The sequence below is a fragment of the Misgurnus anguillicaudatus genome, chromosome 19, assembly GCF_027580225.2.
Source record: "Misgurnus anguillicaudatus chromosome 19, ASM2758022v2, whole genome shotgun sequence".
NCBI classification, from domain to species: domain Eukaryota; kingdom Metazoa; phylum Chordata; class Actinopteri; order Cypriniformes; family Cobitidae; genus Misgurnus; species Misgurnus anguillicaudatus.
In genome coordinates, this window is record NC_073355.2 from 47,699,610 (window position 1) to 47,724,560 (window position 24,951).

The following is a 24,951-nucleotide window of genomic DNA, read 5'->3' on the forward strand; positions in this document are numbered from 1 at the left end:
ACCGAGAGCAGAGACTACATTACCCATACACCATTGAGTTTTATAAGTTTATAGCGCGTGCGTCGCTTTTCTGCTGTCAACTCAACATGGTCTGGAGAAGGGTGTGTTTGTGTGTGAAACGCGCAACCATAGCTGCTCGGTTAAAAGGAAAATACAATAAACACTTAATATGCCCTCCTTGTTTTAGACTATGCGTAGTGAAAGAACAAGGTCAGAATCAAGCTCTCTCTGAACAACTAGTTTTAGCATTTAATCATGTTAAATAAATTTTACTTGCATATCTTTTGCACATTTTATTTATGTTCAATAGCTCTTTCTACAGTAGCTCTTTCTAAGGGTATTTTTTTAATCCTTTTGCAAATGTTATTTATGTTCAGTAGCTATTTCTAGCTCAGGTAAATCCACAAACTTATAAAAGGATTTATTATTTTATACAAGGTCGTCTGTTGACTGCTGTATATAAAACCTCTTCAATATAGGAGTCGAGTCAGCAAAAAATAAATAAATAAATAAAAAATAGAGTACCGGCACCTCTTTTGGGCCACTTAAAGCGCTGATTATATGGTGTCATTGCTTTGCAATCAAAAAATGTTGTTATAATGGAAGTCAATGTGGCAAAAACAGTAAATGAAGGAGGAAAAAAATCTGATGCTGCACAAAAACCCATGTTTCTACCAATCTTTGGCATGCTCAAGCCTGTGAAAAAGGTAAAAAAAATCCAGTCCACAATCACTTTTTATATTGAAAATTGGTCAATTTGTGTGTTTTTCCACCCAAATCAGTAACACCGCTTATGAACTTGTCATTTAAATAGTTAAAATCATGGAAATTTTGTAAACATTTGGTAGTTTTGACCAGTACTGAGGTTGATTAACAGATTTATGAAAAAAATATATAAAAAAATTAAAAGATAAGTTTTTACAGCCATTTAATTTAGTGACCGTTTTTGTACATGAATAACCCAAAAGGGTAGTGAATTTCAACAACCCACAAGGGTTAACCCACCAAAATCCAGTCCAAATGTAGCAATTGGGGAGGGGTCTGGAATTCTGTTTATCTGATGTTACTACAGATGCTTAAACATTTTAATTTAACTAAGGCCTGGCTTTACCTAAGTCTTCTCTGTGACACCAGGCCCTAATGTGTTTTACTAACATTAAAAGAGTGCCATTTCAGTCATTATTTCCAAGTTGAGGTTGGAAATTTACTAAACCTGAATTGTACGGAACACAGAAATATTATCTGTTCACACGTAGCATTGCACCAATAAATTATTGGTAATCCTACAACTTCTCTTACTGGTAAATTGCCAGCACTGATTTACCAGTAATTTAAAAAAAGTCCTGTTTATACATGATCTCTTAAAGGCGGAGTCCACGATGTTTGAAAAACGCTTTGGAAAAGAAGACGGGCCGACTACCAAAACACACTTATAGCCAATCAAATCAAATCAAATGCCGGGTTGCGTATGTGTGGGGCGGGTCTATAAACAGAAGGTCCAGATTCTATTGGGGTAGGGGCATGTTTGTTTAGGTGATTTCAAATATCAACATTGGCTTTCAAACATCATGGACTCCGCCTTTAACTGCAAATTACCATTAAAGAGTGCATGTATAAAAGCAGTTAATGTTGATTTCTATTGATGTCTTACTGTTATGAATCTCAGAGTTTAATGTAAGTGTAATGTTTTTTTGTTTACTGCAGACTCTGTTGTCCACAATCCTGTTCGCAGGAGAAGAAACAGCATAGATGTTGTTCCTCCTAACAATAAGTTTCTACATATAGAGAAACAGAAGTCACTGAACCCTGAAGGCATCTCCTGCAGGAGGATTTTATTTTAATAAACATTATAGCTTTCATAACACGTTACATTAATTGTGTGATTTTTTACTAGCGAGGTTAAAAGTGATTTTTTTTTATTGTAGTGAGGATTATTCTGGTGGGTAAAGATGTGTCAACAAACAGTCGAGTGGAACACTTCTTGTTGGGAAGATCAGCGTTTGATAGTGAAGCTCCTTCAGATGATCATCAGATTGAGAGAGTCAGAGGAAAAGACATGATGATCATCAACTGTCCTCATCTGCTCCAGCTGAACCTCTCAGATCATCAGATCATACAGACAGTGAGAGAGTGTGTGAATCTGTCTCATCCAGGACCTCATCTCATCCTTCTCATCTTTAAACATGATGAGTGTTCAAGAAAAGATCAAGAGCGTCTGGAGATTGTCCTTAACTATTTCTCTGACAATGTTTATGAACACACACTGGTGCTCACAACACACGACACACATAAGACCGAGGTTAATGACAACATAAAGGAAATTATAAAAAAATGCTTCAACAGACACTACAGACTGAAGAAAGACAGCACTGCTGCTCAGCTCATAGAGACATTTAGAGACATTGTCAAATCAAATGATGGCCGTTATCTGATTTGTGATGTATATGAAGATGCACAGAGTTTCACAATGAAGCAGCAGACAGATGAAAGAGGTGAGTGTGAACGTACAGTATTTACTTTTTTACTAATATTATGATTGAGATAGATAATCAAAGCCAATATATGTGGATCCCCGGCTCCACCTGACCAAGTGTTGAGGTGTCCTTGAGCAAAACACCTAACCACATCTGCTCCCGACGAGTTGGATGACGCCTTGCATGGCTGACACCGCCGTCGGTGTATGAATGAGTGAGTGAATGGGTGATTATGTAAAGCGCTTTGGATGGCCATTGGTCTATGAAAGCGCTACCCTTACGAAAAAGAAGTACACTTCAAGTTCATTTTATTAAGTATACTTAAGTAATGTTGCAGTATAGTTTTAAGTATACTTTATGTAGTAAGTGTACTAACATTTATGTTCTAGTAGTAAACTTGTAAGTGTACTGCTTGAATACCGCTTGGGACTAAATTGGCCCACTTTTAGTATATAAAAGTATACTTCTAAGTGTACTATAAGTGTAACAGTAGTCAACTTTAAGTGTACAACTAGTGCACAATTAGTTCTTCATTTGTACTGCAAGTGAACTCATGAGTATACTAGTAATTTTCTAGACTTATACTTCAAGTGTACATGCAAATGTTTGTTAGATTACTCTTAGTAAACTAGTAGGTTACTCATTTTGTGCTGCAGGTATACTTCCAAATGTTCTTTTAATATACTTTTAGTTAACTAGTAGTTTACTAGTCATATACTGAAAGTGTACATGCAAGTGTTCTGTTAGTGTACTCTTAGTAAACTAGTAGGTTACTTATTGTATACTGCTTGTGTAACAAAGCACTTTGACACTGAGGATCCATCTGCAGGTTTTTATTAAACACTCATATTCCAACCGGCAAGGTCAAACAACAGCAATGTCAGGCAGGCAAACCACTCAGCAATGACAGCCGGTACAAATCAAGACTTTGCACTAACTGAATGTTTTCAGAGAGTTTATATAGGCTGTCCAATGAGTTTCAGGTGGCAGAGTAATTAGTCCAGGTATGCGGGATTATGGGAAATGGAGTCCAGAACAAAAGTAAATATTCAGGGGATTCAGCCATATATATTGATATATATATATACAACCTCAAATCAGAAAAAGTTGGGACACTGTAGAAATTGTGAGTAAAAAAGGAATGGAATAATTTACAAATCTCATAAACTTATATTTTATTCACAATAGAATATAGATAACATATCAAATGTTGAAAGTGAGTATACAATATATAAATAATATATTTATAATTTTTGTATTTATTATTTTTGTTTGATTAGCTCACTGATAGCATACGAAAGATTTGAAAGTACAATTAAAAGGTATATGTCAAGTATAAAAATTAATACACAGGAACATTGTATTGTACTTTCAGTGCAATATATATATATTTATAGTATGATGTTAAGTTCACTTAAAGTAAAGTTGAGTAGTAAACTACTAGTTAACTAAAAGTATAGTAAAAGAATACTTGCAAGTATACCTGCAGCACACAATTAGTAACTTACTAGTTTACTAAGAGTACACTAACAGAACACTTGCATGTACACTTTCAGTATGAGTACACTAGTTAACTAAAAGTTTACACTGTAAAAATACTTTGCTGCCTTAAAATTTTTTGTTAAATCAACTCAGATTTACAAGTCATGTCAACAAAGATTAGTTGTCACAACTTATAAAATATAGTTGAGTCAACTTAATTTTATAAGTTATAACAACTCACCTGTAGTTATAACAACTGGTCTCTAATCAAGATAAATAACAGTAAGTTGAAATGACTTGTAAATCCGAGTTGATTCAACTAAAAATGTTAAGGCAGCAAAGTATTTTTTACAGTGTAGTAAAAGAATACTTGCAAGTATACCTGCAGCACAAAATTAATAACCTACTAGTTTACTAACACTAAAGATTCTCCATAAAGATAATATACATTTGTACACTACATATACTTTCAAAATTTACTTAAAATATACTGTTTCTAAAGGATGTTTAATAATGTATTTTATAAATATGCTGTCAGTGCATTATAATGATAACTTTAACAGATAAAGTATACCTAAAATAAACTTTAAAATAAGTTCAAATTAGTATACTTTAAAAATTGCACAGAACTTTAACTCCAAGTATATATATTTTTTTAAAGTATACTTTTAGAAAATATACTAAATTATAATTATTTTGAAATATGTTTAATTGTAAACAAATATGTTGTAAGCATACTTTCAATATATTCAAAGATGGTACATTTTTTCTAAGTATATTTGTAATGTACTATTGCAAAGTTAAATATACTTGAAATACAATAAAGTATATTTATTTTTCACCAGGGCTAATCATATGGCTTTTTGCAGCATTCTTGATGTAGCTTTTGTTGTTGCATTTTTACTTAATACTTTTAAGTATATGTCAGTAAACAAGTATAGGCCAAATATACTTAGACATTTCGGTCAGTATAGGTCAAGTATACTTTAGTACAATTTAAGTATATTTCTGAGAAGTACCTAAAGTACATTTTAGAGAAGTACATAAAAAGTCAACTGAAAGTATACTTTCTTATTTTAAGTTTAAAAAAAGTATACTTATAGCACACTTCAATAAACTTCTTTTTCGTAAGGGTATACAAATGCAGTCCATTTATATCATCTTATAGCGGTAAACAAAATGACATACAGATAACAACTCTTGAACCCTTTTTCTTTCTGTTATAATTATTGTAAAAAAACACAGTTTAATCTGACTTGATATCACACTTTAGAGAATCTATTAAAAAGAAAACGTCTTCTATCATTTGTATCCAGAGATGAGAGATGATGTGAGGATTGTGCTGCTGGGTAAAACTGGAGTTGGGAAGAGTTCTACAGGAAACACAATCTTAAACAGACAAGCGTTTAAATCAGACTTATCTCAAGAGTCAGTGACTAAAGAGTGTCAGAGAGAAACAGCTGAAATCAACAACAGATTGATCACTGTGATCGACACTCCAGGACTGTTTGATACTGAATGCAGTCATGAAGAGATCAAGAGAGAAATAATGAACTGTATCTCAATGATTCTGCCAGGACCTCATGTGTTTATTATTGTGTTGAGTTTAGCACAACGGTTCACTGAAGAGGAGTCAAGATCAGTGAAGATCATTCAAGAGATGTTTGGTGAAAACTCTTTAATGTACACAATGGTGCTCTTCACCAGAGGAGATCAACTGAGAAACAAAACTATTGAAGAGTGTTTGGGAAAACCTGGATCTGTGATTAGAAACCTGCTAGAAGAGTGTGGAAACAGATATCATGTGTTCAATAATAATCTGACTGAAGATCAAACACAAGTTTCTCTTCTACTGGAGAAAATAGATGACATGGTGAAAGCAAACGGAGGAAGTTACTACTCATCTAAGATATTCAGAGAGATGCAACAAGAAAAATATGAACAACAAATCAAGAAACTGATGGATAGAAATGAAGAAATGAGCAGAGAGAAAGAGAGAATAGAAAAAGAAAAACAAAATCAACTAGAAAAGTTTAAAAAGATAAAACAACAGGAGGAGAGAAACATCAGAGAAGAGCAACAAAAGAGATTTGAAGATAAACTGAAACTCATGAAAGAAGAGTATGAAGAGGAACTAAAGAGAAGAATTGCAGAGTGTAGAGAGGAATTTGAAAGGGCGAAAGAAGAGAGGAAGAAGATCTCCTCTCAGTCACTATGCACTTTACAGGTGGGTGACAAGATAAAACTGAAGATCTGTTGATTTTTATTTTCATAACACTTTAATTCTTAACCCTTATGTGTTGTTGGGAATGTTTTTATCCACTAGGGTTTTTTTTATCTTAATTTGGCCACAACATTTTTTTCCCAAATCAGTGATACCATGATCTTGGCAATTAAAGAATTAAAATAATAAGATTTTGTTAAGATTTGTTAGATTGGAACAGTACTGATGTTGAAAATTTGAAAATAAATATTAATCTAATAAATTTTTACAGCAGTTTAATTTAGTGGATTAAGAGAATGTCCCATCCCCCCTTTTTTTTTGTTGTCATTGTAGTTCCAGAGAACCGCAACAAAATTACGTTGGGGCATACAACAACAATCATGATGCACTTTAATTTATTTATCATGATTGTTGTTGTATGCCCCAACGTATTTCGTTGCTGTTCTCTGGAACTACAATAACAATAAAAAAGGAATTGAACATTCTCTTAATCCACTAAATTAAACTGCTGTAAAAATGTATCAGATTAATATTTATTTTCAAATTTTCAACCTCAGTACTGTTCCAATCTAACAAATCGTAACAAAATCTTATTATTTTAACTCTTTAATTGCCAAGATCATGGTATCACTGATTTGGGAAAAACACAAAAACACTGATTTTCAATATAAAAAAGTAATTGTGGACTGGATTTTTTGACCTTTTAAACAGTCTTGGGCATGTGAAAGATTAGTAAAAACATTGGCTTTGATGCATTTTTAGTTTTTGCGTAGCATCAGATTAATTTTTTCTTCCTCATTTATTGTTTGTGGTTTTTGCCCCATTGACGTCTATTATAACGACATTTTTTTAATGCAGAGCCATGATACCTTATTATCATGCATTTTTGATTGTTGGTGGTTTTTCCTTTTGCAAAGAGGTAAAATTTGTCATTAAGTGTGCTTGCAAAAAGCACACTTATTGTTCTTCATAAGTTTTCTAATTATTATTCTGCCCAAAATTTTTGGCCAGCTCCTGTGACTAGGCCGTTTGACACAGAGACCCCATTTAAACTTTAAAACATTCGGGCAATGCCGGTCTAAGTTGCTTGAAGACATGATGTCAAGGATCCATGCTGTTCTTCCTCCATATTGGATTGAACAGAAAACCCAAAAAAGATTCACAGGTCACAAATTTTGTCCGAACTTCACGAAACTCGACGTACTCGATCCTTGGACCAAGCATCACAAAAGCTACTAGAAGGATTTTTGATTATCAGAAGTGTTTGCCCATCACAGGCCAAAAGATACCTGTGGCGTAGTCGCCAAACAGGAAGTAGTTCATATCTCAGGAACTATTTCACATATTGAAACCAAACTTTATACATGAACTTGGGACTCCAATGTGAGGATGCCCAAGATAAAAAAACAGAGAGAGAGAGAGAGAGAGAGAGAGAGAGAGAGAGAGAGAGAGAGTATTATTTGATACTAAATCCGATGGAATATTATTATTTCTCATATAGTCGGGAGCCAAAGTCTCAAAAGCTCAATAAAATGGGTTGAACCTGACATGGTCTGCCATACTTTTTATTTGTGTTTTTTCTGTTAACTTTGACCCCAAGAACCAATAATTGGAGGGTCTGCTCTGCTGGAAATATCGCGAAAAAAAAAATTGTGGCCATTTTAGTGTACGTACCCTTTATTTTTATCAGAAAATTGTGAAAATTTATTTTTTTCCTCAAATTCTCAGTGGGTTGGGTAAACTGTCAATGAATGCATTCCAGATTCACAGAACACATGTGTTGACAACATCCACTGAAAAAATAACTCTTAAAACACATTTCTGCATAATTTTGCATCAATTTAATGCAAAAAAGTAGGCGTTTTTCACTTTTTTCCAATATTTTCACCTTTACTTAATTGGCAATCAACTATTCCCCCAAGTTATGACATCAGTCAATTTATCATCCTTTTCACCAAACAGTATACTCATTACACAGAAAAAATATATAAAAATCCAACCAAAATCAATGGATCTGTGATGATTTCACTACTAGTTGGCCATCAACAGGCTCAGAACCTTAATAGAATTTCTGGCTACTTTCAAAATTCCGAAAGACATACTGGATAACATGATTGTTAATGTCCATATTATTAAACATCATGGTCTAGGGATCTTTTTAATTTCAACATAACCCTGTTCCCCAATGGAAATGTGTCACACAATAAATATAATACAGCAAAATGACTTTAATTATTTTATTGCCTCAGGAGAAAACTATTACAACTTTAAAGAGATACTTCACCCATTTGCATTAAGCTTTGTAGCTTTAGAAACCCAGTCATGTTTTTGAGGGGTCATGCATCATTTTCAGTTTCCCCTGAGATGGGAGAAATACAGATTGCAGTGTTGCACTTCCTTCTTTCAATGATGTAAAAATCGTCATTTTGCGTCATTGAAAGAAGGAATTGCTATATCTTTGTCGAGGGTGTAAGACTACCCTCTGTCGTTATTTTTCCAGGGGGGGGGGGGGCTATGGGTGGGACGCTACAGACCTATTACAGATTAGTAGGTGGGACTTACGAAAATAAATGATACGGCTGCCATCTTTTTGGAATCTAAGCTAAAAGATGCTGTGGAGCCAGGCTTGATGTTTTCCAACAATGGTGGAAGGTTATCAATATGATATGGAAGAGGGTGATTTGGAGGCTATCTTTATGAGCCACAATACAGGGAAAAGCAGCTGAGGCAGATGGAGGAACAGGAGGTAGAAGATCGAGGTAGAAAACCTGCTTGTAGAAGGTAGAAGACGAGGTAGAAGACCTGCCTGTCGCAGGCGAGGGGCCTGGACTGACTCGAGCTGGGATGGACTGGTTGTGCCTGTGTTCTTACTGTACACCTACAGACACAGAAATGGAGTCTGTCTGCTGCAGAGAATTTCAAAGATGCCAGTTCTTCTGGATGAAATTTCTACATCAGATGACGATATGGACGTTTGTGTGGTGAACCACCCAAGCTTCACACCGCATATGGACAGCAGCATTCTGGATACATATTTTAGAATACCAAAGGTCAACTGGAAGTGACAGCCAAAGCCTGCAGGGACAAACTGACGTCTGACTATAAAGTAAGTGTTTCTATTTTATTTGGGAGTGGCTTGCAGAGCTGTGCATTGTGGGAGTTGTCTTCCATACAAATGCACCCTAAAGTCACTTTCTGTCTTTTTTCGGTCAAATAGGCACCACATTTGAAATGTATGTTACATTTTGACTACAAATATGACCCACTTTCAATAAGGATTAATGTTTCCATGGGTGAAATGTCCCTTTAACAGAAAAAAATAACATAACTTATTAACTAGATGCAGGTCCATGTGAGGTGGGATAATCAGAAGGGTGGCACACTGCAGATACTGCTCTGGGGACAGACCATCACCCTCACCACCTGAGGAGACAGCAAACAAGAATTTGAGGGTTATACAGCAGCGTGATAAAAGATACAACCCCCTCACTTTCTAACACACACACACACACGCGCGCGCACAGCCTTCTTACATGTCCCTGTCTTCAAGCGCAAGTTCAATCCTTAAAGATCCCCGGTGTAGAGACATGCAATGCCACACTTCACATTGGCTCTTGCACAGAAGCATCCTCGGGCATGCATGCTTTTCTTGCAGTGGCAGTATTTGAGTTCAGAAGGTTTTGCCTCTTTAGGCATCATGGTTGCCACCAATTTTCCATTGACAAGTTGTCTCCCAAAATCAGTGGCAGCTGGGTAGGTTGGCTGAACTATGTGTGCCCGCTTACACACAGCCAATTGATCCAGGAATCTGCGAAGGTGTAATTGGAAGGCATCTTCAGTTGGTCGAAGGCAACGCATGTCTCCTTTGATGCTCACAAAGAGATGGGCTTGAAGTGCATCTAGAGTACCACCAAAGTCACTCCTGTCATAGTGACACCATGTATCGCCATGCTGCTGTTATTACCTTTTCCTGAACATCCCGGCTTTCCTCAGATCACTGTACCAACACAGCGGCAGAATGTCTGTCTGTCTGTTAATGTTGTGTAGGCCCACCTTTTTCCTCTTCTGTACGGATAGCTCACTGTGTCACATCCGGTAAATATGTAGGTGCTGAGGAGAAGGGAAGTAACCTCTGAAACAGCAGCATTATACTTCCCTGTCAGAGCTTCTGTGGTGGCATGAACAGGTAGGAAGATATCCATCGTTTTCACCCACAGCTTCTGCAGCCCATCCATGTGTGTGATGTAGTACATGCACATCACATCTGTGTCAGTTGCAACAACTACAGCTCGTTCGTGGTGCAGAATTTGTACGGAGTATGCAATGTGAGCAAACATCCTGGTATCTGCCTCCTCAAGTTCTGGAAGCTCAACCTGACAATCCAATGACAAGGGCACAGTGCGACCAGGATCACAAAAGATTCCACCAAGAATAAGTGTGCATCCTGCAGGAAGGAAAGAAACAAGGCAGACTACCTGGCTGCAATCAAGACAGCCCTTGGCAGCTCATGGGGGGAAGTGGACAATCTAACGTCATCTGACAAGCCTGTTGTAATGGTAGTAGATGCAATGGAATTCATTCAAGGTTACTAACATCTTGGGAGCAGCACCTTCCATGAACTGCAAGGAAAGTACCCGAGGAAGCTCCTTGGAATCCTCCCAGACAAGTGTGACTGCATCCACTTTGTTAGTGATCGATATGATGTCTATCCTGCTGAAAGTCTGAAAGGTGAGGAACGAGAGAAGAGGATGAAGACCTGCTCCAGCAAAATGAAGGAGTACAAGCCACATGATAGTCTCCCTATACCTGTATGGAAAGGCTTCATTCACAATTCACTGAATAAAGTTAACCTGTTGAACTACATGGGGGAAGCATGGGCAGCTCAGAACAAGTCACTTCCTGAAGTATGCACACTTATTCTTTGTGGAATCTATTTTGATCCTGGTCGCACTGTCCTCTTGTCATTGGATTGTCTCTGTGAGAAACATGAGGAGGTACATACCTGGATGTTTGCTCACATTGCATACTCAGTACAAATTCTGCACCACAAACGGGCTGTAGTGGTTGCAACTGACACAGATGTGATCATGATGTGCATGTACTACATCACTCACATGGATGGGCTGCAGGAGCTGTGGGTGAAGACGATGGATATCTTCCTACCTTTTCATGCCATCACAGAAGCTCTGACAGGGAACTATAATGGTGCTGCTTCAGATCTTACATCCCTCAGCACCAACATACTTACCGGATGTGACACAGGGAGCTATCTGAGCTAAAGGCGGGCCTACACAACTGCTATCAAACACCTGACAGACCTTCTGCCACTGTGCAGGTACGGTGATCCTGAGGAAAGCCTGTATGTTCAGGAAAAGGTTATAACAACAGCACGGCGATACAAGGTGTCACTCTATGACAGGAGTGACTTTGATAGTACTCTAGATGCATTGCGAGCCCATCTCTTTGTGAGCATCAAAGGAAACATGCGTTGCCTTCCACTAACTGACGATGCCCTCCTATTACACCTTCGCCAATCCCTGCATCAGTTGGCTGTGTATAAGCGGGCACACATGGTTCAGCCAACCTACCCAGCTGTTTGTGTGTGTTAGAGAGAGAGAGGGTGGCATCTTTTATCACGCTGCTGTATAATCCACCCTGTCGTTCTTGCTTGCTGTCTCCTCAGGTGGTGAGGGTGAAGGTCTGTTCCCAGAGCAGTATCTGCAGTGTGCCACCCTTCTGATTATCCCACCTCACATGTTATTTTTTTCCGTCAAAGGGACATTTCACCCATGGAAACATTAATCTTTATTGAAAGTGGGTCATATTTGTAGTCGAAATGTAACATACATTTCAAATGTGGTGCCTGTTTGACTGACAAAAAAACAGAAAGTGACTTTAGGGCGCATTTGTATAGAAGACAACAACTCCCACAATGCACAGCTTTGCAAGCCACTCCCAAATAAAATAGAAACATTTACTTTATAGTCAGACGTCTGTTTGTCCCTGCAGGCTTTGGCTGTCACTTCCAGTTGACTTTTGGTATTCTAAAATATGTATCCAGAATGCTGCTGTCCATATGCGGTCCGAAGCTTGGGTGGTTCACCACACAAACGTCCATATCCTCATCTGATGTAGAAATTTCATCCAGAAGAAACTGGCATTTTTGAAATTCTCTGCAGCAGACGGACACCATTTCTGTGTCCGTAGGCGCACGGCGAGAGCACAGGCACAACCAGTCCCTCCCAGCTCGAGTCAGTCCAGGCTCCTCCCTTGCTACAGTCAGGTCTTCTACCTCGTCTTCTACCTTCTACAGGCAGGTCTTCTACCTCCTGTTCCTCCATCTGCCTCAGCTGGTCTTCCCTGTATTGTGGCTCATAAAGATAGCCATTAACATCCGATTCGAGCATCACTTTTTCGAAATCACCCTCTTCCATATCATATTAATAACCTTCCACCATTGTTGAAAAACATCAAGCCTGGCTCCTCAGCATCTGTTAGCTTAGATTCCAAAAAGATGGCAGCTGTATCATTTATTTTAGTGTATTAAGTCCCACCCACTGATCTGTAATAGGTCTGTAGCGTGAGTGGGTCCCATACATAGCCCTCCCTGGAAAAATGAGTGTTTGTAGTCTTAAACCCTCGACAACGATATAGCAATTCCTTCTTTCAATGACGCAAAATGACGATTTTTACATCATTGAAAGAAGGAAGTGCAACCCTGAAATCTGTATTTCAGGGGAAACTGAAAATGATGCATGACCATTCAAAAACATGACTGGGTTTCTAAAGCTACAAAGCTTAATCTAAATGGGTGAAGTATCTCTTTAAAGTTGTAATAGTTGTCATCTGAGGCAATAAAATAATTAAAGTCATTTTGCTGTATTATATTTATTTTGTGACACATTTCCATTGGGAGAACAGGGTTATGTTGAAATTAAAAAGATCCCTAGACCATGATGTTTAATAATGTGGACATTAACAATCATGTTATCCAGTATGTCTTTCGGAATTTTGAAAGTAGCCAGAAATTCTATTAAGGTTCTGAGCCTGTTGATGGCCAACTAGTAGTGAAATCATCACAGATCCATTGATTTTGGTTGGATTTTTATAATTTTTTTCTGTGTAATGAGTATACTGTTTGGTGAAGAATGGCATATTGACTGATATTATAACTTGGGGGAATAGTTGATTGCCAACGAAGTAAAAATGAAAATATGGGGAAAAAGTGAGAAAACGCCTACTTTTTTGCATTAAATTGATGCAAAATTATACAGAAATGTGTTTTAAAAGTTATTTTTTCAGTGGATGTTGTCAGCACATGTGTTCTGTGTATCAGGAATGCATTTATTGACAGTTTACCCAACCCACTGAGAATTTGAGGAAAAAAATATTTTTTCACAATTTTCTGATAAAAATAGGTGAAGGGTGCATACACTAAAATGGCCACAAATTTTTTCCGCGATTTTCCAGCAGAGCAGACCCTCCAATTATTGGTTCTTGGGGTCAAAGTTAACAGAAAAAAACACAAATAAAAAGTATGGCAGACCAAGTCAGGTTCAACCCATTTTTGAGACTTTGGCTCCCCGACTAATATATGTTTGTGCACAAAACTGCAAATGGATGTTATATTCTGAATACTTAAAGCAACGCGAGCTCTTCTGGAGAACGCACAGTTTCACAATACAGGTAGAAATGATTCAGACATCTAACGTTAAACCCTTTCACCCTTTCTTTTTTTAATGATATATGGCATGACAAGTTTAATTCCCTTTTTTATCAATGTAATACATTGCAAACATATTAGTTTGTAAAGATGGGTCCGCACGCGTGAGTAGCGCATCCTCGCTCATGTAGCAGGGGCAGTGCTGAAATAGTGTCGTTATCGGTTTGGCGTTGGCTCTATGTCAGCTGCATTGTTTATGGTTTAAATGATTGTGGATTGATGCAAAAAAGTGTCACTTTACCATAAAATTGTGCATGTGATGCCAAGTGTATTTAAACAGTCATATGACTTGAGAAATTTAAAAGAAAGCAATGACACATTTAAAAACACAGTTTGCCAGAAGACTGCGCTGTAATTAACTCTCTGCCACTAAATGAATCCTCATCTATATAAATAATCTTTAGAGAAAAAGATAAATCTAAATCGTATGCTTACTGTTTAACGGGAACAGGATTGATTGCATTATGCGGTCAACCACTGAGTGAAATCTTTTCTTTTATCGTAAAAACTTCAGAGAAACAGTTGTTACAAACCTGTATAAATGTCTTTGTTCTGAAGAACACGCAGGAAGATCTTTTGAAGAATATTTGTAACCAAACTGATCATGAGCCCCATTCACTTCCATAGTAGTAAAAAGAATAAAGAATACTATAAAAGTGAATGGGGCTCATTTACGTTTTTTTACAAAACAATAGGTAAAATTAAACGGTTAGCAAAAACTTTCTGAAGTATTCTTTAATCTGTACTGTTTGTGTTTGGATGGCACTGTATATACTCTCTCTCTCTCTCTGTGTGTGTGTGTGTGTGTGTGTGTGTGTGTGTGTGTGTGTGTGTGTGTGTGTGTGTGTGTGTGTGTGTGTGTGTGTGTGTGCGTGTGCGTGTGCGGGCGTGTGCGTGTGTGTGCGCGTGTGTGTGTGTGTGTGTGTGTGTGTGTGTGTGTGTGTCAGGAATGCCTTCACGTATTGAAACCAAAATTTGTACATGAACTTGGGACTCCAATGTGAGGATGACCAAGATAAAAAAACATTCTAAAGGTTTACATTTCACAAATCATGTTAGTGACCGCACCAGAGCAAGCACACGTTTGCAGTTCCTCTGGAAGTGAATTTTCTAATTTTAACTGTTTATCAGAGTATGTGAGTGGTGCGGAGTGTGAGTGGAGTGACGTGATTTTGCCAGAAGCGAGGAACGGATATTTTTTGTGACCAGTGCTGGCAAAATTTGTTATTTATATTTTGACATTCTCTATTCACAACTACAAAACAACATATTATTTGTTAGAATCTGAAAGAATAAATTTAAAAAAATAAATTTAAAAATGACACGTGAGAGCTACACGTGTTTGAAGTTGACAGAGTCAGCAAAGTTAAGTCAAGGCGAGTTAAAGATTTTTGAGAGATCAACAACAAAATCATAGCATCAATACCTTAACATCACTGGTAAAACTAATATTTGCACACAGACAAAGTCAAAAACAAAAATCTTTAGGGAAAAAAATTGTCATGGTTTCACAGGAAAAGGGACCCAGATGCAGGATACGGGTAAACTAAGGACTTTTATTATGACAGAAAAACAAACTCCCACAAGGGGGTAAAACAAGGCAATGGCAAAGACAGATAACATACAAGACTACACTACACTACACTGAGACAGGGACAAGACTAGTGATGTTACCAGTGACACAGAAGCTCCGAGGCGTGTGTCAAAAAAATGAACCGATTTTCATTGAAGCTTTGTATCGAAATTCGTATTCGTTCTGGAAAAATCACGTTACCAATGACGTCCGAATCTTCGTTTCACTCACACCCACGTTTTAAATTGTGCGATGCGCGGCGCGCCCTCATGGGTTGTTTTGAAGTATTGCGTTACACGGAATCGATTACTGTATAGTGAGTTTATAATATAAAAAATATATATTGGATAGTAGTAAAAAGTATTTTCTGCACCACTTAATACCATTATATTTTTTTAAATGGCTCACACTTTATACTTTTAAGACCAAGCTTTATCCTTAATTTGTTATTTTTGTTTGGAGTTACTATTTGTATGAAATGGAACATGCTTTGGTCATGTATTTTATATATTGTTACATTTATTTATTATTCTATCCTTAATTTGTCAAACCATTAATTCTTGCTTTTATAATTAATACGTTGTTTGGTTGTGAAACATTCAGTGATACAGCACTTTCACCAGCAGAGGTCCTCATCGAGCTCTGATTTGAAAAGCTTCGAGTAATGAACCCTTTTCTGATACAATTGGGTTGAAAGCTTCACTGCTTCAAGAAAGCTTCACTTCGCCATCACTAGACAAGACTGGGATACAAAACAACGTCTTGGTTACATATGTAACCCTCGTTCCCTGAAGGAAGGGAACGGAGACGTCACGTTGTGACCGACGAATTGGGAACCGTTTCGCGGGTGACCTATCTGCTTTGAGAAACCTTTAAAACGCCAATGAACTTGGCATGCAGATAATTGCATCTGCCGGCGCCGCCCCGCCGCACAGGTATTTAATGAGCGGCAGGTGGTTATCAAATCAGCTATTTTTTGCTGAGAAAGCTGGACAGAAGGAAAGTCTGGCCGATATCAGCAGTGGAACAGCCATCTGTGGTGACAGGACGTGACGTCTCCGTTCCCTTCCTTCAGGGAACGAGGGTTACATATGTAACCAAGACGTTCCCTTTCAGTCGGTCGACAAATCAAGTGAATGTATTAGGTGTCGCCCAGCCAGCAGCTCTGTAGATGTCTGTTAGCGAGGAATCACGAGCCAAATGCCCAAGATGATGCTACACTTCTCGTAGAATGTGCACGCAGATTAAACGGGCAAGAAATACCCTGCTTTTCATACGCAAGGGTAATAGTGTCCACAATCCAATGGGACATCCTCTGCTTGGTGACAGCATTCCCCTTCTGCTGACCACCATAACAAACAAAGAGCTGTTCTGAGGTTCTAAAGCTTTGCGTCCATGTTACATACACACGTAGCGCACGCACTGGACATAATAAAGCCACGGCTGGGTCTGCCTCCTCCGGGGGCAGCGCTTGCAAGTTCACCACTTGGTCTCTGAATGGAGTAGTGGGAATTTTGGGCACGCAGCCGGGCCGGGGTCTCAGTATTAAAATGGATTCAGCGGGCCCGAAATGAAGGCACGAATCGTTGATCGAAAATGCATGAAGATCCCCTATCCTTTTTATCGAAGCCAAAGCAAGGAGTGTTAAAGTTTTGAAAGTTAGAAACTTTACACTCACAGAATGCAGAGGCTCAAAAGGGGACGTCATTTAAAGCTTTCAGCACCACGGACAGTTCCCAAGGAGGAATAGAGGAAGGATGAGAAGGATGCAGCCTTCGTGCGCCTATCAAAAACTTAACAACCAGGTCGTGCTGACCCACTGTCCTACTGTTTATCGGAGCGCGGTGCGCGGATATCGCAGTGATATATATTTTAATGATATAGGGAGACAGCCTTCTGTCCAAGCAAAGGAGATAAATAAGCATGAGTCTGATCGAGCATTCTCGGGTGTCTTCTCGTGAGAAGCACACCAATCAACGAACAAATTCCATTTTAGCGAGTACGCCTGTCTCGTAGACGGCGCTCACGCTGCAGAGATGGTGTTAGATACTGAGTGTGGTAAATCACCTAAAACCTCCACGCCCTGTCCAGAGACCACACATGGGGGTTCCACAGATCGGGGTGCGAGTGCCATAATGTGCCAGGGAATCAGCCAGGGAGGGACTGACGTGAGGAGAGTGAACTGTGTAAAACCAATTCCTAGTTGTCCGGTACGGCACAACTAATAGAATGCGCTCCTTGTCCACCCTGACTTGCACAGTGTCTGCGCAATAAAGCTTACTGGGGGAAACCCCGCGGCCAGCTGTGTGCCAGTGCATTCACGCCGAGTGTTCCCTCGGATAATGAATAAAACAGGCGACAATGGGTTGTCTCTGAAGCAGCAAACAGATGTAACTGCGCTCTGCCGAAACATTTCCAAATCAGCTGAACCGACCGGGGGAGAGTCGCCACTCACCGGGGCGTGCTGCTCGTGAGAGCGCGTCTGCCGCTGTGTTCAGCGACCCCGACATGTGAATGGCACGAAGAGACCTCAGATACTTCTGACTCCAGAAGAGGAGAGACGGGTGAGATGCGACAGGTGACGAAAGCGCAGATCGCCTTGGCGATAGATATACGCTACAGCCGCAATGTTGTCGGTGCGCACTACATCTTAAGCATCGAATCACGTTGATGAAACAGACGAGCGCAAGATATAGAGTGCACAGCTCGAGGCAATTTATGCCAATGTCGCTGGAATGTCGACCAGACCCCCGAAGCGCCGAGCCCGCCGTACGTGGCTTTCCACCCCGTTGTAGAAGCATCTTTGCCAGTAATAGCATGCCCGGAGACCTATCTCAGTGGCATCCGCACCCTGAGAAATGCTGGGTCTGACCACGGGGTGAAAGTGAGACGGAATCTCGATGTAATTACAGTGTTTCCCCTACCATTATATAAGGGGGGCGCCCCGCCCTTCTTACGGCTCCACCCGCCCCCCTTGAAGGTCAAGTAAATTTGATTTTCTTTGAAGTGCCAGAGAACAATTTGTTATTTTATTAAACAAACTAAACAGCCCTCAAGTAATAGCCTATGTTATTTATCTTATTTCCACGATGGCATGATTCTGTCAGTGTTTGCGCGTTTACTTACAATTATCCAATTGAGTGCGCACATTTATATTTTACTGTTCGGCTTAATTTACTGCACATGCTCTCTCTCTGTGCAGCGCGCGCCTCTCTCTCCCATAACTGGTGACGGTGTTTTGAAAGTCCGCCTCCGAATACTTGATTTTTCTGCGTAAACATCAACAGTCACAGATGTTACTGACAGAGAAGACGACTGATCGAGTTTATCATGACTTTCCCACACACACGCGCGCATTATCTCCCTCTCTCATGCTATACATGCCCGCGCCGCGCACGTGTTTGTAGTAACTCTGTGTAACAGTAACATTGTATGCTGTCATATTTCTGAATTTGCGAATGACGCTAATCGGGCGGCGCAATTGCCGCGAAAACACGCGCTTTTCCCTTTAAACACGTCTTCGCGCAAGTTGAAAATATGCAGCTCAAGCGAAAAAACCCAGAGCAGCTTCAAGAACGAGCACGCAGGATCTTTTGACATTGTAGAGAGAGAGAGAGAGAGAGAGAGGGAGGGAGAGAGGGAGAGAGGGAGAGAGAGAGGTAACACGTTGAGAAAACTTAATAGAAGACTAAAGTATATATGTCACTCATCTAATTACAGTATGTTAACTGGAAAGCACTGGATATAACTCATTGTATAGTTTAGTAAAATAATGTATTTTGATTACACAAATCAAACCTATAGTGATTGTTTTACTAGCTGATGACCAGCATAGGGAATCTCTATGGCTAATTTCTAAGACATGTTGTTGATACAGTACTGTGTGTTGTACCTTTTCTTGATAATTAAGTCTTTTGGGCATCTTATGCCTAGAATTATTCAAGGAGGTTGATTCTTTTAACTTCAAAGTTTGATCAATTGTGCATAATAACATGTGCAACAAATGGATATAGGGTGTCAAACTCATAGACTTGCATCATTTAAGACGCTCTTTTTAAAATATTTTGGGTCAACCTCTGACACAGATTTAAAGGTGAAACTTATCAAATCCTATCAGAAGTCTAGAATGTCATTGAAACACACCAGTGGCTTTGCTGTCATCAGGATTAAACATGTTACCCCTCGAAGTACCCCTCGCCACAGAGCTCCCACATAACAAATCACAATTTAACCCCTGTATATACATACCCCCCCCCCAAAGATGTAAACCTAGGGGAAACGCTGAATTATAATACTGTGAAAGCCGGTGAGCCACGCTCTCCTCGGGACTCGGTCATAAAGCCAGCACTGAAGCGGTCTCATATGGAGCAGCCCGAGCGGTGTCACAGCCGCAGCTGCTGCCATATGCCCCAGAAGTTTCTAAAATTATTTCAGTGGAACCGCAACCCTGTCTTTAAATGTTGAGGCAAGTCAGACTTGACTGAACACATGCTTCTATGAGACGTGCTGTTAAATTGACCAAATCCCGTTACATTCCGAGAAAAGAGATCCTCTGCACGGGGCAAAGTTTACTCTTTCCTCAGTTGACCTGAAGACCGAGACGAGCGAAGTGCTTAAGTACACAATCTAAGTGTGTGCACAGCATCTGACGAAACTGAGCTATTATGAGCCAATACGCCAAAACGCAAACACCGCTCTCTCTCTCAGGGGCTGCAGTGCACCCTACGCAACTTTCGTGAAGACACGGTGAGAGAGAGAGAAAGCCCGAACGGTGAGACTTTGTACTGATATGCCCTCCCCTCGAACACAAAGCTTAGAAACGGCCTGTGTCGGGGGAGTATGGAGACATGAAAGTACGCGTCCTTCAGGTTGAAGGCTGCAAACCAATCCTGTGGGCGGATGCATTAACATATGCTCCTCTGCGTTAACATTTTGAACAGCATTCTGTGAATGTGCATTCTGTGAATGTGCATTCTGTGACTTCCCGATTCAGTACACGCAGATCTAGGATCGGACGCAACCCGCCGCTTTTCTTGGGTACAATGAAGTAAGGGCTGTAAAGCCCCGACTTTATCTCGGCTGGAGGGACCGGCTCGATCGCGTCCTTCACCATTAGGACAGCAATATCTGCACGCAGTACGTGCGCATCGACAGCCTTCACCGTGGTGAAGCGAATGCCTGAATATTTGGGAGGTAGCCGGGCAAATTGAATGCATAACCGAGATGGATCGTGCGTAAAAGCCAATGCGACGGCTGGGAAGCTCTTCCCAGGCCCCCAGATACCGAGCGAGAGGAAATTAACGGCACGATATGTGTACCCGTGGCGAGCGGAGACGGGGAACTCAACGACGCGTGCTCTTTGGCCGCATTGTGAGATGTTGTGTGTAATGAAACACTCACCCGAAACCGCTGATGGATGCTGAGCAAAGGGAGCTCCTTTGTAGATGTCCCGCTCGATACATCCGCTGGCGAATGAGGAAGAGGAGAACGTAGGGTTTTGAGCCCGTCCGAAACTCCTATATGCCTCCGGGGATCTGGAGAAAGAAGAGGAATTTGCTCTTTGAGGTTAGTGAGTGCCGATTGAAGTCGGCGGAACACAAAACAAAACCAAGGATTCCCCACCCGGCCCTCCTCCAGGGTGGGGGGGAGAGTGATGTTTTCACCATCTCCTGAAGAGCAATCCTCTCCATCTTCAGGTCGCCCAACTCAGAGCCGCTAAGTTTCATTTTCCAAGCAGACCAAAATTCTGACGTAATGGAGGGGGCAGCTAGGTTCCGACGTGGCATGATGCCTCAGTCTGCTCTAAAGCGGCCGATCATTGGTGGACACTCTCAGCCGCGTCGCTGAAATGGCTGGTCTAAAATGGAACATTAGGACGATTATTAACGACCTACTTAATGCCCGCAAGACACAACCAGAGATGGCATTCCTGGACCACCGGGGGTGGGCATAGCACGTCCGGCGGCCTGTGGGGTGAACCCAGTCGCTCGTAGCGCCAGGTCAGAGCCACACAGGATTCTTTAGTTGCCGGACCGTGACCTCGCCTGTGCAGATCCTTCAGTGCCTTAGCCTGGCGGACCTGCATCACGCCATGGCGCGCACGGCAGAGGCCGCCTCTCACAAGCCCGTGGGTCTGTGAGGGGAGGGAGGCTGGTCTCTTGGAGCAGCATAACCCTTAGCGGCCCCGCCGTCAGGAGAGGTGATGGCTGAACGGTCGGTTCCGGGAGGAAAACAAGTTTTCCACGACCGTGTCAACCAACATGCACCCCAGGAAGAAAGGCACAGAAGGTTGGGGCTGTTCTTGCAGTCCTGAAGTGCCAATCATCTAGGCGGGACGCTGCGGGTGGGGGAGGAGCTCTCCGCTCCACACAGACCGTCTCCGCGCTCCCGAGCGTACATGGCCGCCACTCGGCGTCGAGCACGGGAGCCCCTACCCAACCCGAAGGCGGGAGTGGGTCCGAGTCGTCGACCGAATAGACGACCCCCTCTCCGATGCTGTGACAGACATAGAATCCTTGTGAGGACTGAAAGAGGACGAGAGTGCGTAGAACACGCGCAACCCGTCTCTTACGTTACCTCTGGCTGTGGATGGGGGTGCTGAGGGTCACTGGACGAACCAGCTAACCGATTCAGCACCGTTTATACAGAGATAAGATTTTCGGAGTTTTGCCACCGCACCTTTAACAGGGCTCCGCAATGGAAAAAAGGGGGTGACGTTACCGGAGGTACGAAGCCCGTCTCCGCCATCCAAGAGGTTCATGCTCTCTTAGGAGTATGAACCCTCCATGAACGCTGGCGCTGGCTGGCAACTTTTAAAAAAAAAACGCTGGCGGTGAAAGAGTTAAACTCAACTTTCATACAAAGATGTGTTCAAGTTTACTACAAGGGGTACCTAAATAAAATTTTTTAAATACATTTTTAACACATTTTAGTTCATATTTATGGTGTCTCAAAAGAGCACAGTGAAGTACACTAAGATGTTCTTAAGATTATCTCAAAAAGTATGAATTTTAGTATATTAAGTACAAAATTAGTGTGCAAAAATAGAGCACTTTAAATGAAATGTTCCCCCCAATCCCATTTTCCAGGAGTTTTAGGAAGGGTCCTTCATGCCAGATTGAGTTGAAAGCCTTCTCAAAATCTACAAAGCAAGCAAAGACTTTACTTTTGTCTTGGTGTGTAGATGTCAGTGATAGCGTGGAGGGTGTAAATGTGGTCTGATGTTCTGTGTTTGGGCTGAAATCCAATTTGACTTTTTCCAGGATTATATTTGTTTTAAGAAAATGTTGTAGTCTTGTATCGATGATTATTTTCCCCAGGTTGCTGTTGACACAAATGCCCCTGTAATTATATGGCTCAAATTTGTCTCCATGTTTAAAGATGGGTGTAATTAGGCCCTATTTCCAGGTGTCTGGAAAATATCCCAACCTCAGAACAATGTTAAACAATTTAGTAATTGCTGTCTTAAATTTGTGTTTTTGATCATCTCTCCCTCTCTCTCTCTCTCCCCCTCTCTATCTCATATAGGCTATACAGAGATACGCAGGTAACAGTAATTTTTATGTTAAGTTAATTGTTATGGAGCTATAATATTACTTTCATAAATATAAAAGATAATTTACAAAAATACTATTTAGCTGAACACAGAGATTTTGTTGAGCGTAACTACAGACTTGTTGATACATGTATCAAGATCACACAGGTTGTGTAAATAATGAGAACTGTATGAAAATATGAACATTCAAAGTTGTACCTCTCTTCTTAATTAGATGCAGCAGCAGCAGTGCAGAACAAAGACCCGATCAATATCGTCCTTCTGGGAAAGACTGGCGTTGGGAAAAGTTCGACAGGAAACACCATACTGGGAGAAAACAGATTTAGATGTGGAAGAAGTCTGTCGTCTGTTACAAAAGAGTCTAGTGCTGAGTGTAAAGAGATTGATGGCAGAAATGTAAATGTCATTGATACTCCTGGTTTTTTTGATACCACACTTTCAAAAGAAAAAATGGCAATGGAGTTTGCGAGGAGTGTGTATCTGTCCCAACCAGGAGTTAACGCGTTCTTGTTAGTTGTGCCATTTGGTAGATTCACAGAGCAGGAGGCAGAAATATTGAATCGAATGAAGAAGGCTTTTGGGGGAGATGTGCTGAAGCATGTTATAATCCTCTTCACATACGGGGATGAATGTGACAACAAGACAGTAGACTCAGAGATAGATCAGAATCACGTTGTGAAAAAAGTCGTACAGAGCTGTTGTGGGTATCACATCTTAAACAACAGAGATCTGAATAACAGACGACAGGTGACTGAACTACTGCAGAAGATTCTGGATCTCAATGGTTACTACACACATGAGATGATTTATTGGGCACAAAAGACTACATTTGAAAAGTTTTTGCATTACTTGCGTTAGTTTTTCATTGATGTTGTTAAATATTTCACTGGAGTAATCAACAGTTTTACAAAGTAATTTCCAACAGAATCATATAAGCTACTTTAATACTATCATTATACTTCACTGTAAAAAAATTCTGTACAAATTACAGTTTTACTTGCAGCGGGTTGCCGGTAACTTACCGTAAATTTACATTTATGTTATTTGCTCGCAACATTTTATTCAAAGTTAAATGAACATTAAACATTTACAAGTCTTTGTCTTTACAGAGTAAAACTAAAATAACAGCATCAAGCAAAGCATTCTGGGAAACTTAATCTGAAGGTTAATGATGATTTCTGGTTCCCAGAATGCTTTGCATGATTCTGTTATTTTAGTTTTACTCTGTAAAGAGAAAGACTCGTAAATGTTTAATGTTCATTTAACTTTGAACAAAATGTTGCCAGTAAATACACTGTAAAAAAATTCCTGTAGAATTTACAGTAACTTACTGGCAGCTGGTTGCCAGCAACTTACTGTAAAATAACTTACAGTAAAAATACTGTATAAAGTTTTACAGTACTATTTAAAATACTGTATACATTTTACAGTACTATTTAAAATACTGTATAATTTTTTACAGTATTGTTTAACATGCTCTTACTGTTTTTACAGTATTTTATATTTTTTTACTGTAAAATATACAATAATTTTACAGTCTGTTTCCCAGTAATATATACTACAATGTTTATATTACAATGTGTATTTTTACTGTAAAATTTCCTGTGATTCATTGTCCCATTTCTATTTACTGCAAAACTGCACAAAATTTAAATAGAGGTATTAAAACAGCCCTTAGTAAATAACAAAAATAAGCAATGACAACATGTTTTTTAAATTTGTTTTAGTTGTTCAAATACATGAAATCAGATTTTCATATTTTTGCACATTGAACTTTCAGCTTGCATCACAAACTGTTTTTCTCAAACCTGCAATAACATTTACTCATATCATATTACAGAATTTTAAATCAAGTCATGAACTAATTCAGTCATAATAACAATGTTCAAAACAATGTTCAAATACAAAATACTATCCTGA

General features: G+C 39.9%; 1 protein-coding gene across 1 annotated transcript; it reads left to right on the forward strand.

Moving 5' to 3' along the window:
• The first annotated feature begins 1,568 nt into the window (after positions 1–1,568).
• On the forward strand, positions 1,569–23,954 carry LOC129436749 (uncharacterized). The gene is made up of 9 exons (XM_073856714.1): positions 1,569–1,611; positions 1,705–1,812; positions 1,926–2,492; positions 5,273–6,183; positions 10,454–10,578; positions 10,787–11,433; positions 11,864–11,936; positions 12,388–12,542; positions 23,246–23,954. Exons 1-9 carry the CDS (start codon positions 1,569–1,571, stop codon positions 23,887–23,889), a joined length of 3,273 nt encoding a protein of 1,090 aa, XP_073712815.1. The 3' UTR covers positions 23,890–23,954.
• The last annotated feature ends 997 nt before the right edge of the window (positions 23,955–24,951 follow it).

Bases quoted from the DNA above. Each gene is read 5' to 3' on its own strand.
- LOC129436749 (XM_073856714.1), top strand. From the start codon at position 1,569: ATGGACTCCGCCTTTAACTGCAAATTACCATTAAAGAGTGCAT. The intron at 6,184-10,453 runs GTGGGTGACAAG...CATCTGTGTCAG, and splicing joins AGTCACTATGCACTTTACAG to TTGCAACAACTACAGCTCGT. The intron at 10,579-10,786 runs GTGCGACCAGGA...TCTTGGGAGCAG, and splicing joins AATCCAATGACAAGGGCACA to CACCTTCCATGAACTGCAAG.